Genomic DNA, 16,716 nt, shown 5'->3' on the forward strand with positions numbered 1-16,716 from the left:
CTTGGGCAGCTGTTATTTGTGGTTCCCCTGATTTTCATTGAAATTATTTTTTCACATCTGTTCCAAGTGTGTTACAAGCCTATAAATAAGGCTCTTACAACTGTATAGATACGTTTATTATCATTTTGGACAGATGCCAGTTTGCACTGCAAAATTTAGTTTCTTGTATTTTATTACATTAACTACAACACTGACTAATTATATAAACAATACTTACATAATTTTCAGTTTGTGGTAAGAGAAGCCTGAGTCAATTGGTTTTGCATGTTAATTATTCTATAATTGCTACAGTCATCCTTGGCTTCCTGTTAAATGTTTCTAATCTTGGACATACTGGGTTAAACAATAGGTGCCAGCAGAGGTGAAAATGGTCATATCCAACTTGATGAGGTGCTAAGTGCATTGGTTTCTGGCTTGCTATTGACTTTCATTTCACTGAATGAGACATTTAAGCACGGAAACTTTAATAGCCTTCTGTAAAGATACTATTCGCAAACAGTTGCTTACCTTAACTAGCTCCACGGCTGTACTGGAGAAGTCACAGCAGTACACAAAAAGTCCTTGATCGCTGAAACAACGTAAAAAAAAAATGGAAGCGTAAATTTTTAGAAACACAGATACATATTTCTCGAACCAATACAACACAATATGCTAAAACAGAGTACAGAATATGAAGATCAGAAACTCATGGTTTAGGCAATACTTTTCTCTACAGAAAAGACATGTAAAAGTATTTTTATAAAAGCAACACTCAGCCGGTGATCCAAAATCTTTAATAAAACAGCACACTGACATAAAACAGCTCTAGCGACTTGGCACACAGGCCTTAGACATACTTGTGTGGCTACACATATTTTTCATACACAAATATGGATTTTATTCGGAAGGTAAACTCAGTAGAAAGTCAATCTTCATATGGCTGAGATCATACAATCTGCTTTCTGAAAAGTTGAACAATGGAAAAGAAAAATATATGGTTTTGAAGGATAGCAAGCCCTCCTGCGCCACCCACACCCCCTGCATATTCTATATATTAACTTCAAGATTGCACTACAGGTGGGGAAAGGGTAAATTCACCGATCTCTGTACTGTGATCTCCATTCAAAAGCTTCATTTCAGAAAGTCTGTCATATGATCTTGACCATATGAAGTTTGACGTTTCGAGTCGATCTTCTGAATGGAACCTTTATATATACACACACACACACACACACACACACACACACACACACACACAGACAATGTATGTGTGTGTATATATTATTATTATATACATACATACATTATACACAGGTTCATAGGTGTGTACTAGGCTAATGGCCCTGGAGCCTTTACAAGCCTAGCCCATAGGATTACCCTGGCATCGTGCCACCTGACCTTAGTTCCTAGTGCCTCTGTCGAGTAGAGCCACTGGAATGATCCTCGGGGTGAATTTTCTATTTCCCATTCACTCGTCAAGATTTCTCTTGAAGAGGAACAGTGAGGTGCTCTGTTTGACATGCATGGGAAGTCTATTCCATAGCATGCGCAGTCCCTGGGTTATGAACATGTCCCTCCAACATGTTCTGTTGATTGTGGTAATGAGGTTGAGGTCTCTGGAGCATGTGGTTCGAAGGGACTGGGATTTCTTTAGATGTAGCATTTCTAACAGAGCTGGGTCAGACATGGCTTTGTAAGTCAAGCAGAGATCGCCTCTAAGTAGGGGGTATGAGACACAGAATATTTGGAGTGTTTTAAGTCTGTCCAGATAGGACAAGTGTTTAAGGCCTAGGATCCTCTTTGTGAGGTACTTTTGCAGCCTCTCTATTTGTTGCAGGTGTCTAGTGCGGTACATGCCAAATGGGGCATTGTACTTGACAACTGGCCTAATGAGGGAAGACTAGAGGACCTCTTTCTTCCTTGATGCAGACAAGGAGCTCTTTCTTCCTGGATGCAAAACCCTTAATAATGAGATGTGCCACATAGAAAGACTTTCTGACCACAGTAGCAATGTAGTGGTCAAAACAGAGGTTGCTGTCAACCTGTGTTCAGAGATCTTTTATAAAGCCTTCTGTGTTCAGTGGACTACCATCAAAGTGGTAATTCATGGGAATTGGTTCTTCCCAAAGGTGATGACAGCGCATTTTTTGGCATTGAGCTCAAGGCATGGTTCTGACAACAGTCGTCGGTCTCGGGGAGGCCTTTCTGTAGGATGTCAACATCATCTGGTGAGTTAATAATAGCTCCCAACTTGCTATCTTCTGTGAACTTTGTCAGCCAGAGTCCCTTCGCATTGGCCTGGACTTCAGAGAAGTAGATACCAAACAGGAGAGAACCCAGGACTGAACCCTGTGGGACTCCATTTGTGACTGGTTGGCAGTCTGACTTGTAATCAGCTACTTTCACACTGTGGGTTCTGTGAGCCAGTTTGCAACCCACCTAGTGATATAAGGGTTGATGCCTAGCTTAGTGAGGTTTTCTATGATTCCTGCATGGGGAATTGTATCAAAGGCATTGGCCAGATCAAGGTAGGCTATATGAACCACCTTGCCTTCATCCACAGCTCTGGTGACGGACTCAAAGAAATTGACCAGGTTGAGCAGGCATAATCTACCCTTCACAAAATCAAACTGTGTGGGATCCAGAGTTTGGAGATTCCATACATCTTTCTTTATTAGGTCCACGATAATGCATTACATAGCTTTGCATATCAGACTCGTCAGGCTAATGGGGTGATAGTTCCCAGTTCCCACGGTCTGTAGTCACTCCTTTGTGGACAGGGATGACTATAGCAGTGCACCACTTGGCAGGGACAAAGCCTGAGGTGAGACTGATTGAACAGGGCGCACAGGTGAGGTGCCAGTTCACTCTGTAGTTCATGCAGAACACAGCCAGGGATATTGTCAGGTCTCATAGAAGCTGTATTCTTAGCCTTGGACAGTGCTGTTTTAACCTGTGCAGCAGTAATACTGGGTGCCTGGCAATCTACTGGTATTGTGATTCGTCTTGGGGGGGTAAAGTTGGCACTGAATGTATTGGCCATTATATTGGCAATATCTGTTGGCTCGGTTTAGGAGGTACCATTGTGCAGTAGCTCAGAGCAAATCTGGGTATTGCCATGGAGATTCTTTATGTAACTATAGAAGACCTTGTGGTTGTCTTTACTATCTGCTGCAATTCTGTTTTCATAGCTAGCTTTAGAGGATTTGATGAGGGATCGCACCTTTTTGTTGGGGCTGATAAGGGAATTTTTCCAGTCTTGGGACTTCACCTTATTCCGCGCCAGTTTCCTCTTCCTGTTGTAGAGCTTGTTTATGGCAGGGGACCACCAGATTGGTTTCCTTTTTTGGAGGAGATCATCTTAGTTCTATTGGGTATGGCGAGATCGATGCATTTGTGTACGTGTTCGTACAGTGCATTGGTGTACGATTTGGCAGCCATTAGTTTGTGGTCGGATCTAACCAAGGAGGAGTTGTCTATTGGTGTAGAGCAATGGCCGCTGATGTTAGTAATGACCAGGTCAAGGATGTTGCTACCTCTAGTGGGGGTAAGAACGAGCTGGTCCAGGGCATTGGAATTAATGATTTCCAGGAAATGCTGGGTAAGTGTATTGGTACATGAGGTTTCCCAGTTAATGGAGGTAGATGAAGTCGCCCAGTATGAGAGTGTTAGGTTGGACCCTAATATTCTCCAGGGTGCTTAGAAACATGGAGTACGAGTCTTTGACATGGTTGGGGACGTACAGCAAGGCTATGACCTGAATCGCTCTCTTACCCAGTGTTAGCTGCACCTGAAGTATCTCTGATGCGTTATGGTGGGCTACCAGTCTGGAGATGTAAGCATCCTTTATGAATATGGAAACACCAATGCCTTTGCAGCTTCAGTCCAAGTTCTGGGGCCGAAAGGTGTGGAATGAGTTATAGCCTGGTAGTGCAGGGGTGCTTTCTGTTTCTTTGAACTAGGTCTCTGTTACAGCACAAATGTCGATGTTCTCCATTTTAAGGATTGCTTCGAGCGAGTTCATTTTGAGATTTAGACTTCTAGCGTTGAGCAGCATGTCCCTCAGATTGCATTTGTTTGCAGCTATTACGTTGATAATTTGGTCTTTGGAACACTGCCTAAAAAAATGCACTAAAGGGGTGGAAAGAGCCTTGGCCAGCATCCGGAAGACCAAGGGAGACAGATGCAGGCCATCTCTGGCAAAGCATCGAGGTCAGTCAATGTCATCCCAGGCAGATACTGGATCCCCTTAGAATGACACCAGAAATTTAGCCAATTGTTGAAATCAATAATTTTCTGCTTGTACTGTGGCATCTTTCTGGGTGATGGTAGGATGCTGCTCAGGGCTAGGGTCATATCCACTTGGGCTACATAATCAGAGAGGTCCTCCATGTCTCTTTTCATGTAGTCCAGGGAGGTACACCTCAGGTCATTCACACCCACATGTACAATGACAGACTCATATTTGTACCTGTTGTTGAGGGACTTGAGTGCGTGCGTTATGTGGCGGATCCTGGCACCTGACAGGCAGCTAACGGTTACTTTCTCCTTATTCAACCTAGTGAGTGGGACATCAGTCTGCCTCACTATCGAATCACCTATGACTAGTGTGTTGGCATGCTGTTTTGCCTTAGGGGTTTTGGTTGAGTGGCACACTGTTTAGGAGAGTTACGTGTCTCGTGATTAGTGTTGTGTTGCGGTGGTCGAGTGTGTTTCTGCCTTGGATGTCTCTGCTGTTTAGGTAGATTTTTATGGAGAGCCACTGTGAAGGTGGTTGTGTGGTTTGTGTTTTTATGTGAAGGCAGTGCTGGTGTGTGTTCTGGAGGGCTTTGTGTTCCATGTGATGTGGTGCAAGGTTTGACCTTTTCCTCTTGACCAGCTATTCTGGTCTTGGCTGGAGAGTGTGTGGCTTCCAGTTTGGATATATAAGTGCATCTCTCGCAAGTCGGAGTGTTGAGAGGTAAGAGGAGAGGGTTGTCAGTGTACATGAGGCAGTTGCTACATTTCCTCAGGATGCCCAAGCTCACCAAGTTAATAGGAGAGAGCACAGGGAACTGACCTTTAGACATGCCTGGAGGGGTGGGTATTAATAATAAGGACTGGAGCGGCTTCCTTGTAGAACATTTAGTGCAGGTAGCACTTTTGTGTGCTACAAGAAGTCTTGTAAAATGCTAGACTGATAAGTTAGTAAAAGTGCAGGAGAGGAGAGAACTAGCAGATCTAAGGGAAAAACTGAAGAGCAGACTTTGGCACTACTCAAAAGCTTACAAACAGTCCTGGATACAGCAAATCTGTATCTGGACTATACTAGTTACAGGAAAGGCAGGAAACAAGCACAAACACAGGCTTTTAAACCACAACATTGAAAGAGATGGAAAAACTGCCCAAATGGCCAATAAACTACAATTTCTAGGCCAGAAACCACTCCTCTTGTGGTAGATAGGCTAGCTAGTGCTTACCACTCCCACTGACAAGCTAGAAGGCTTCCCTCCAACACAGAAAGGCTTGGGGTGGGGCTCAAAAGCTTGCAAACAGTCCTGGATACAGCAAATCTTTATCTGGACTAGACTAGTTACAGAAAAGGCAAGAAACAAGGTTAGATTTTTTTTCTTCCAGACACTGGAAAGACCTATCATATGAATTTCTATGCTGATTGTAAGTCTAGGGATATCATATACATTGCTGTGTGTTGGACTTGTTCATGCTTTTATGTGGGCATGACAAATAGAAGTCTGAGAGAACGTATTAGAGAGCATGTATATGCAATACACAAAGAAAATGAATCCAATGCCCTAGCTAATCATATTCTACAACAAGGTACATCACACAAATTTAGTTTCACAGTGTTAGAATTAATAAGGAAATCTAACAGGCTAGGTAACATCAGAAATTATACTGAAAAGGAAAATAAATGGATTTTAAGGTTACAAGGACACAAAGGGCATGGTTTGAATGAACTTGTGACACTTGAGCCTTTTTTGGCAGCACGTTCATATGTACATTAAGTTTTAATCCAATATAGAAGATACAAGTGTGATGTAAGTTATTTTAAAATGTATTTTATATGACACATTTATATGTGTTGTATTAATTTTATAGGGATGCATTCAAAAGTGCTTTTTAATGAATAATTAGTACAATACTAATTGATTCACATTTCTGATTGGTTGATTGTGTTTTTGAATAGTATTTAAATGGTTTGATTTTATGGCAGTTGTTTAAGTCTGATGAAGCGTTCCTGAAACGTGAAAGCGCTTACTTGCTGCAGTATTAAAGTTTTTTTTTTTATTTTCAATTGGTCGTGTTCAGCCTCTTCTGTTCTTGGACTAGCCTCTTCTGTTCTTGGACTATTGGATTTTGTATATCGGTGGAAGGCTCTTTACTCAGTGCTACTTTGTTGGTTTATACATTGACTTGTTTGTCTTTGTGGCTCTAAGACATGGCAGATACAAGAAGTTAGTTTGATTTAAAAGGTACCAATGGTTTTGTCAGTACTTTTCAAGGAGTTATGGAGATGTTGGAGAATCCCTTGCTGAAATATACTGAAAATGAATTAACATGTGCTGATTCCAGTGTTATCGATACGTGCAAGAGTATTGAGATTATCCAGCAAACTCGCAAGCTGGAAAATATTTTACAGAAATTGAGGGGTATCCAATGGCAGCGACAACATATGGAGGCGTGTCTGTCCTTCAAGGTAATACCTAGAGGACTAAGAATATTTAAAATGCCCACCTTTGGCATTGTATACCCTGATTTACTCACTAAATGGCAAAAGCTGAACCTGGAGACAAGCTTTGCCTACATTAGACTGTTGAATGAGCAGTACAAGCAAATTGAATCATCCTATAGACAAGAAGTAGTGTCTATAGAAAATGAACTAATGAAATTAGTAAGTATAGCTGAAAAAGAACGGCTATCTGCTGATGTTTCCTCCAGGATTGCTTTATTAGACAATAAATTGTTACTTGACAAAAAGAAAAAATTAGAGAGAGGCTTAATCAATTTTCAAAAAGGCCAGGTGTTTTCTTGGCCGAAAATCGATAACAAGAACAGTACCAACCAGTTATGCTAAAGTTACCAAGACTGCTTTTAGCCAAAGGAACGACAATATAGATTTTGTCGCTTCTAGCCAGAGGAACGACAATATAGTTACTGTCGCTTTAAACACGAACTCTATAAGTCTGGGAACTGAAGACACACCCACGACCATGACGTCGGAACGTAGAGTGGTGCAGGAAGATGCTGATACACATGTGGAAGCTGGCAATGGCGTTCCAGTTCGTACGAATGCTACAATATCTGCCACAGCCAAAGCGCCAAGTATTAGTGGTTATGTATTTAAGGATTTAGGAGCTAGGAGCAAGTTGACTGGTTCTGAAGTCAACTTACCTGCTGGAAAAAGTTATTTTTCTTTTCCGCTACCTATACGGAAGCCATCGCAAATGAGTTGGTCTCCACAAGGTGCGACAAGGAAGCGGAAGATGACCGAGGAGAAGTATGAATTTCAGAAAAAGGTACTGAAATCTACAATGAAGACTTAATAATAAATATTTCTAACTATATATTAACTAAACAAGAAAGGTCATTGTTAAATCGTGGCCTGTCTTTTATTCCATCAAAGACTGCTGATGTGACAGACGTTGTAGTTGATTTAAAAATGTTTATAAGATGAATTGGTCTTAGTTTAATGTTTGGTAATACTGCAGAAGGAAAAAGGAATGCTTTTGTAAAACCATCTACCTTTATGCCCATAAGTCATCCTATTTTAGATGCCTTTGAGAAGGCATGTGAAAGAGATTTGTTTGAGTTATATAAAAGTGGCAATAAACCACAGTTTTATAACTTAAGTTACGAAGAGTTTCTGAGTATAAAGGAATTACAGAATAACTCAGAAATAGTTATCAGACAAGCGGATAAAGGGGGTGCAATTGTTATACTATATGCACTAATATATGACAAAAGTATAAATTCGATGTTAAGTGATGCTGAAACTTATGGTGCTTTGAATGCTTTGACTCTGAATGAATTGATAAGGAATGTACATGCTGAATTATATGACATGCTGTTTTGTGGTACAATTGATGGGGATTTATATAAGTTTTTATTAGTAGAACAACCCACTATACCCATATTCAGGGGGTTACCGAAAATACATAAAGCTTTGGTTAACCCCCCCATGAGACCCATAGTCTCAGGTAGGGGTTGGATATTAGAACCAGCCTCTATTTATGTTGAACAACAATTGAGACCCATTGTAAATGATATGAATACAATACTAAGAGACACAAAAGATTTTCTTGAAAGCTATGGTGATTATTTAGCTACCTTAGAGACTAGAAATGATATGGGAAAAGAGTTATTGGTAACCCTAGATGTGGTCTCTATTTACATCTATTCCTAATGGAATTGGAATGGAGTATTTAAGGTTGTTTTTGACTGAGAAAGATGTACCTAGGAATTTTATTTTTAGGATTTTAGCACTTTTAGACTTAATATTAAATAATAATGCGTTTTGTACAGTTATTATCTACAAATGAAAGGGGTAGCCATGGGCACCCCTTGCGCAAATTCCTATGCCAACTTAGTGTTGGCTTATTGGGAGAACACATACATATTAAGAAATGAACATTTTTATAGGAATATAAAATACTATAAACGTTTTGTAGATGATGTCTTTTTGGTTTGGGCAGGTACTGAAAGAGAACTCAATTAGATTGTCCATTATATAAATGGAACAACGACATTTTTAAGTTTTGAATGCAAAAGCTCCAAATCTAACATGGAGTTTTTGGATGTACAAATATGGAAAAGTGAAGGTGATGTGCATTCAGAGATGTATAGGAAGTCATGCTGGAAAAAAATATCTTACACCGCACTAGTATGCACCCCCAAGCATGTTTTTTCTAATATAGTCACAGGACAGAGTATGAGAGTTTCCAGACTTACTACGTATGAGGAAACATTTAACAAGACACAACAAGTGTTAATGGAAAATTTTAAAACAAGAGGTTATGATACACTTGAGGTGAAAGAAGCTCTAGTATCTGTTGAATCAAATAGAGACAGTAGAGGGAAACCTTATTTGTACAGACAAAAAAAAGAGACCAAGGTTTGAGAAATAACAATAAATATATGCAAAGTTATATGAGATTGACCATTCCCTATTGTAATTTAGACACGTAAATAAAAGAAGTAATCAGGAGGAATTGGAATATTTTAACAATAGATGATAGGATAACAGAGATAGTGGGTGATAGACCCAGTTTTGCATATAAAAATATGAAGTCACTTAAAAGGTTGTTATGTTATGAGAGTGAGGGTTCTAGACCTATTAATTCTACGAGAATAGGAACTTTTCCATGCAGGAGTTGTAACCAATGTACTTTTATATCTGGTAATAACAACTTCACACATCCAGACACTGGAAAGACCTATCATATGAATTTCTATGCAGATTGTAAGTCTAGGGATATCATATACATTGCTGTGTGTCGGACTTGTTCATGCTTTTATGTGGGCATGACAAATAGAAGTCTGAGAGAACGTATTAGAGAGCATGTATATGCAATACACAAAGAAAACGAATCCATTGCCCTAGCTAATCATATTCTACAACAAGGTACATCACACAAATTTAGTTTCACAGTGTTAGAATTAATAAGGAAATCTAACAGGCTAGGTAACATCAGAAATTATACTGAAGAAAAGGAAAATAAATGGATTTTAAGGTTACAAGGACACAAAGGGCATGGTTTGAATGAACTTGTGACACTTGAGCCTTTTTTGGCAGCACGTTCATATGTACATTAAGTTTTAATCCAATATAGAAGATACAAGTGTGATGCAAGTTATTTTAAAATGTATTTTATATGACATATTTATGTGTGTTGTATTAATTTTATAGGGATGCATTTAAAAGTGCTTTTTAATGAATAATTAGTACAATACTAATTGATTCACATTTCTGATTGGTTGATTGTGTTTTTGAATCGTATTTAAATGGTTTGATTTTATGGCAGTTGTTTAAGTCTACTGAAGCGTTCTTGAAATGTGAAAGCGCTTACTTGCTGCAGTATTAAAGATTTTTATTTATTTTCAATTGGTCGTGTTGTGCCTCTTCTGTTCTTGGACTATTAAAGCACATTTTTAGTTAAGTAAAGATTAGTTTTACTACCTGTGCTTAACTAAAATTACTGTGATCATTTAAGAAGTAAAGTAGCAGCAGCAGTATGCATTATCTGCCTGTACAAACACGATAGCCTAGTAAACATTCATGAACCTAACAATCACCAGGATCTTAAAAGCCTAGCATATACAACCAAACCCAACTGTGTCCGCATGTAACATGGGTGTCTATCTGGAGGGGTATGTCAGGAGATTGCTAAAGGTTTCGGGGGGGTATGTTAGACAGAGACAGACTGCAAACATTCCTTAATGGAGAAATTGTGACCAAATTGGGGGCGAATTTGCAAATTCCCATCTAATGATCAAGGTCAAGTTTGAATAGGGTTAGGAATGCAGTCTGCTTCACAAGGATGGGAAGCCTGTTCCAGAGAGTGGGGATCCTTTGAGACACCTATCTGTCTTGCCAGAATGTTCTACTTATATTACAAGCAAAGTTTAAATAATTGGATCTAGTGTTTCTAGTGCTATTTGTTTTGCAGATGTGCAAAACGTCCATTGGGGCTGGATATGAAGACTGCTTATATGCCAGGCATAGATCTCCTCTCATTAACCTGTAGGAGAGTGAGTATAGAGAAAGGGCTTTATGGCGATCTGTAATGAACAATGTATTAATATCCTGGATTCTGAAGGTGAGGAACCTCTGTGGACATTCCAGCTGTTGCAAAAGCCTGATTAGGTACATGCCACAGGGTCAATGTACTCAATGATGGGTCTGATAAGGATGGGTAAAGTGGCACTATAACTTCCTTGTTTCTGGGTGCCATGCCCTTACTTATAAATGACCAACACGTAGCCAAGGTTGTAAGAAAATCAAAGCCAGATTGCTGTCTACATATGTTCCTAGATCCCTAACTATAGTGTCAACTCTTGGGGATGTCTTATCAATGGAGTCATTAACCTGGACTGACTACTTCCCAAAAGGCACTATAATGCACTTCACATTGAGTTTTAATCCATAGTTTTTCCACCAGTCATTTGTCTGCGTTAGGCCCTCTTGCAGGATGTTAATGCCATTGATGGAATCTATGATGGCTCTTAATTTGCAGTCATCTGCAAACTTGGTGAGCCAGAGGCTCTTGTCATTAGCCTTGACCATCCAAAACAATGGATGACAAACAGGAGTGGGCCCAGCAAAGAGCCTTGAGGCACTCCGCTGGTGACCAATCTCTTGCTGGAGGTGGTCTCACTAATCCTGACATCTTGGGTCTTATAGAAGAAGCACACCCACAGACTCAAAAAACATTAATTTCATCATGGTTTAGCATTTCCTACATTTTACCACTCTAGGACGATTTACAGGTTTTTAAATATTTTTATATGTAATTTCTGAGTCTGACCACATGGGTTCTAGCATCTTTACGTGATCCTGATTGTTTAGTCTGCCTCTACATATCCCAAGATGCAGTGTCTGTAAAAAATTACAGCACACAGGCCTCTCTCTTCCTAAAGCTCCTGCCACTGCATTGATTTTACATGCATACACTGCTGTCTTTCGGTTTAAAATAACATTTCATGCCGTTCAATGAAGAACACTGGTAAGTCGATAGTCTGGTTCATGGTTAACCTGAAATTACTTTGGGCAGGAAGGAAGGATTAGTCCGAAGCGATACTCTGTCCTTGTGAAAAATTGAGGGACATTTGACACACAAGGCCTGAAGTTCAGATATCCTACGTGCTGAAGTGATAGCCACCAGAAAAAGAGACTTCATGACACAATTGGCTGCAGGTTCAAATGGAGCCTTGGTTAGCACCTGCAACACAAGGGTGAAATTCCAAGGTTCAATGGGTTCTCTAATGAGGGGGGGGGGGGGTTGATGTGAGAAACCCCTTTCAGAAAAGTTTTACAGAGGCGATGAGAAATCAAGAAGGTGTCCCCAAATCCATCGTGAAAATTGGAAAATGCCAGGCGATCCCGAATCACAGAAGCTGCTACTCCAGATTGTAATAGGCCGGAGAGATAATGAAGTACATCAGGAAGTGATCGATATTATCACAAGCCCATAAAATAAATCTCTTCCATTTATGACGAAACAATTTTCTGGTGAAAGGCTTATGAGAGGACAGAAGAATGTTGTGGACAGGTGAGGAAACGTTCTTCTGTCTGGCAATTATTAGAAGTGGAGGAATCAAACCAACTCTGGAGAGGTTTGGGTAGATCATCCCTTGAGGGTGTAACAGTAATTCCAGAGTTGGATTCAAAATCCATGGTTTGCATACTAGATGAGACCATAGGAAGGGGAACCAAACTTGCCGAGGCCAATAAGGGGCAATGATTACTTTGCTTCTCAACCGAATTGCTTTCTTCAAGAAATGTGGGATCAAAGGTATTGGAGGAAAAATGTAGAGCAGTCCCATGGGCCAATTGTGTGTGAGCACGTCCCAACGCGGTTCCTCCCTGAGGGGGATTAGGGCAAAGTAGCTTCTGCACTTGTGATTTATGGTGAGGCAAACAAGTTTCAGCAAGGCTGGACCCAGCAATCGAAAATCATCGACGCCACAGCAGGACTGAGAGACCACTCGTGAGGTAGGAGAATGCACTTGCTCAATTTGTCTGCAATCACGATGGGATCTCTGGGAATGTGCATTGCTATTAGAAAGCACTTGGAAGCTATTGCCCATTGCCAAATTCTCATGGCTTCCTGGCACAGAAGATAGGATTTAGTCCCCCCTTGCTAGTTGATGTACCAGACTACTGACATGTTGTCTGTCTGGATAGCAACAGTCCCTGACAGAAGGGCGTGGTGAAATGCTTGCAACGTTAGAAGCACCGCTCTTAGCTCCAGGACACTGATGTGCAAATTGGCCTCTGTCTCTGAAAATGCCCCCCCCCATCCGGTCAGGGAAGCATCCGTGGTCACTGTGGCCTTGGGCTGTGGGGGCGAAAAGGGTCTGCTCCATAGAGATATGTCTGGTTGCATCCACCAAAGTAAGTCCGTCTTACATAGATCCATTAAACGAATTTGGAAAGATAATGGGTGAGTTAACATTGACCATTGTGTTAATAGGAGTCACGGAGGTATTCTCGTCTGTAGTCTTGCTAGCGGGACAATTGTTAGTGCTGAATCGATTGACCCCAAGGACTGCCTGAGAGAGCACCTTGTCTTGGGTGAGTATCGCTCAGATCTGAGAAGCAAGTCTTTCCAATCTGTGATGAGGAAGGGAGGCCATGCAAGATAGTGTGTTCAGCATTGCCCCTATGAATTCCAAGGACTGGACCAGGGTCAGCTGACTCTTCTCCATATTTATGGAAATCCCTAAACGCTGTGCCTGTAGTAGAGTGTACTGTTGTGCCATTATCAGTAGATGTTTGGTGGGAGTGGTGAGGAGCCAATCATCCAAATATGGAAACACCCGGAATCCCTGCAGTCTCAGGTGAGCTGCTACCACTGCCATGCATTTGGTAAACACTCTGGGGGCTGTAGAGAGGCCAAAGAGCAGTGCACAAAACTGGTAATGATTGGATCCCAGGTGGAAGCGGAGGAATCTTCTGGATCGCTTGTCCATCTTTATGTGGTAATACACATCCTGAAGATCTACAGATCACATCCAATCATCTTTTTCCAGGAAAGGATGGATAGACTGAACCGTGACCATCTGGAACTTTGTCTGCCTGACAAACTTGTTTAAGATACTGAGCTCCAAAATGGATCTCCAGTCCCCTGTCTTTTTTGGCACTAAAAATAACCTGGAGTAGAACCCAGATCCTATCTGTGCTAGTGGGACTATTAGGATGACTTTTTTTTTAAACCGCTTTAGAACCTCTTGAGCTAGAGATTCCCTTTAACTGGGTGCAAAGTCGAGAATATGTTTTGGAGAATTGGGGTGAAGATTGAACGGGATGGTAATAATCTGCTGCACCCAAGAGTCTGAGGTGATATTTTTCCAGGCATGTTGGTGCACCAAGAAACGTCCCCCGACTGCTTCCAGAGGAAAGCAATCAGGCCGCTCTTCAGGAGCACTGGTAGGGCTGGCCAGAGAAAGAATCTCTGGAACCCTGATTGCGCGCACCCCCCTGCCCCAAAAGCGATGTCTTCTGGATGAGTTACCCCCTCTGCCCTGTGGGGTATGCTCACCACGTGCATCATGGAAAGGACCCTGGGACTTCTTGTACTACACTTTCCCGCTCCTCTGATTCCTAGAGAAGTATCACTGGGTATTGGAAAAATGGACACCTACGGCAGACAGGGTCTTACAGTCATGCTCACACCTGCTTAGTGTGTCTTTTACTTTGGATCCGAAAGGGGAGGAAGACTTGACTAGAGCGTCGAGGAAGAAAGCCTTGAAAGGGGCCACAAAGTTGCAGTGGCGCATCCAGGCATGACGTGTCATGACAATGACAGTAGCCGCCAATCTTGCAGCGCCTTCGGTTGCATGGGAGACCAACCTCATGGATGAGTTAGAGATGGATTCTAGGGTTGCGAGCTATGAGGCCACCTTATCCGGGACCTTGTCAGATACAGCTCCTGCTAGTGTTCCAGAGAGCTCCGTGATGAGATCTTTCTGGAGCCTAGTGAAATGTGCCAGATAATTCAATGACCGAATGGTAAAGGTCGAAGAGGCGAACGTCCACTTCTCTAGTCTGTCCAATGCCCGGGACTCCTTGTTTGGGGGATGAACAGTGTGGCTCTCCTCAGCAAGCTCTTTCTTTGTTGCCACCGCTACCACCACCATAGCGTCCACAGGCAATCTTTTAGACCAATGAGGGCTATCTTTGGGGGGACATAAGAACTTAACTGGTCTTCAGGGGATGGGCTCAATGGAGTTGGGCTTTTTACAGGTGTGCTGCACGATGAGCCGGACAAGCTCGTTGGCAGGCGGGATCATCCAGGAGGTAGAGGGCTGGGCACAGAAGGCCTGCAAGAACATGGAATCCTTGGGGGATGGGTTTGAGGCCTTCCAATCTCCTCGCAGTTTCACAATTTCAAGGATGTCTCCAAAAAAGACATCTTCAGGAGGAGATTTTGGGGACCCGTCCCCTTCATCATAGTCCGTGTTTTCCATGAGAGACTCTTCCGGGGAGTCTACGTGGTTCCTCTTGCACGTTCTCTTCCTTGGAACCTCCTCAGCCGGGGGCTTCCGAAGAGGACTCGGGAGAGAGGGTACCATGTTCAAGGGTATCTTGTGGCTCCCATACCCAGTGTCCTGAAGTGGCAGACTGTGTCAATGGAGGCCTAGGAGGAATGTACATATGGTGTTCCGATGCCTGTGGGGCCAGTGCCCTTTCCATTGCCTGAAAGGCAGGTCTGCCTGAAGAGGGATGGGAGCCTAGAACTGAGAGGGGCAACCTCGGAACTGGGGTCACATCCCGCTCCAACAGACCTGCTGCCAGAAGAGGCACCTCGAGGGGACTCACAGCCGTCGCAGTCATCAGGACCATAGCACATGGTGCAGTAGAAAAAAAAAAATCGGCGCTGGGCTAGGACCCTTGATGCCGACGGGCCAATCACGACCAAGAGGACAGCTTGGCCCCGAAGGAGTCGACGTCCATAGGGAGATCATCGGTGCCACCAACGATGATGCCAGTGAAACTGTGACAGCTAAAACTGGGAAAAGGCATCGGAGCCGAGAGCTTCGGACCCAGAGAGATCGAAGGAGTATAAGATGAAGTCTATGGAGAGAACTCCTCTGCTCCAAATGGGATAGAGGGTTTACTAAGGGAAGTTAACCCCCTAGTCATAAAGAGTTGATCCACAAGTCTGACCACGTCCAGTTCTGATAGGTTCCTGGGGGATCTGGTGGATATCCCCAATGGGGAGTCTGGGCATTCCAAAAAGAGGCTATATGTCTGTCCTGAAAATGGATCCGTCGATGGGGAGTATCTGGTCTGTGGAATGCGCACTCCCTTCGACACAAAGGTTGAAAATGCAGTGGGGAGGGGTGAAGTGACCGGAATTGGAGACTACTGTTTGGGTCGAAGGGAGAATCTGGACAGATGTAGTCATGGTTGGTACTGTGGTAATCGGAGCCGTGGTAGTTGGCACCGAAAAGGTCTTATCAGACTTTGGTTCAGTAGTCGGCACCGAAGTAGGGGACTCGCGTCCCGGTGCCGATGTAGGAGGTGGCAGTTTAGCAGCCATAATCAGGGTCGGTTCCACAGTCGGCACTGAGGAAGGGGTTTTGAGCTCTGGAGCCAAGGGGACTGAAGACAACTTTGGTACTTTAGGTCTAGGTTCTAAAGACTTACATTCTGGATCTTTAAGAGAAGAGAGAACTGAATGGATCCTCTTCTTATGATCTTTTCTAGGAGGGGGTGAACCCTCCGATGCAGAAAGAGCCTCTGAGAAAGGAGATTTCCGTAGCCCTTTAAGAATGAGTTTGTTGCATCTCTCTGAGTGTATGAGTACTAAAGCCCGCACAAATATCACAAGATGGCTGAACAGTCAGATGAGACACATTCAAGCAATATACACAGGAGGAATGTGCATCCAAATTCGGCATTTTATGGGCACACTGGTCGCAAGCTATGAACTCAGTGGTCCCTTTCTTGTCCGCCATAACTACACAAAAAAACAAGGCCACTACACCTGCAAAACCCGTAATATCAACAAC

At 42.5% G+C, this 16,716-nt stretch overlaps 1 protein-coding gene across 1 annotated transcript in view; it reads right to left on the bottom strand.

Moving 5' to 3' along the window:
• The window catches only part of METTL2A (methyltransferase 2A, methylcytidine), a 506,716-nt gene that overhangs the window by 356,330 nt on the left and 133,670 nt on the right, over positions 1–16,716 (bottom strand). Inside the window, exon 5 of the mRNA XM_044055222.1 lies at positions 508–568. Coding sequence (XP_043911157.1) covers positions 508–568 — 61 coding nt within the window. The remainder of the gene's footprint in view (positions 1–507; positions 569–16,716) is intronic.

The sequence above is a fragment of the Protopterus annectens genome, chromosome 13.part0 (assembly GCF_019279795.1).
Source record: "Protopterus annectens isolate FY-2018-M chromosome 13.part0, PAN1.0, whole genome shotgun sequence".
Lineage (NCBI taxonomy): Eukaryota > Metazoa > Chordata > Ceratodontiformes > Protopteridae > Protopterus > Protopterus annectens.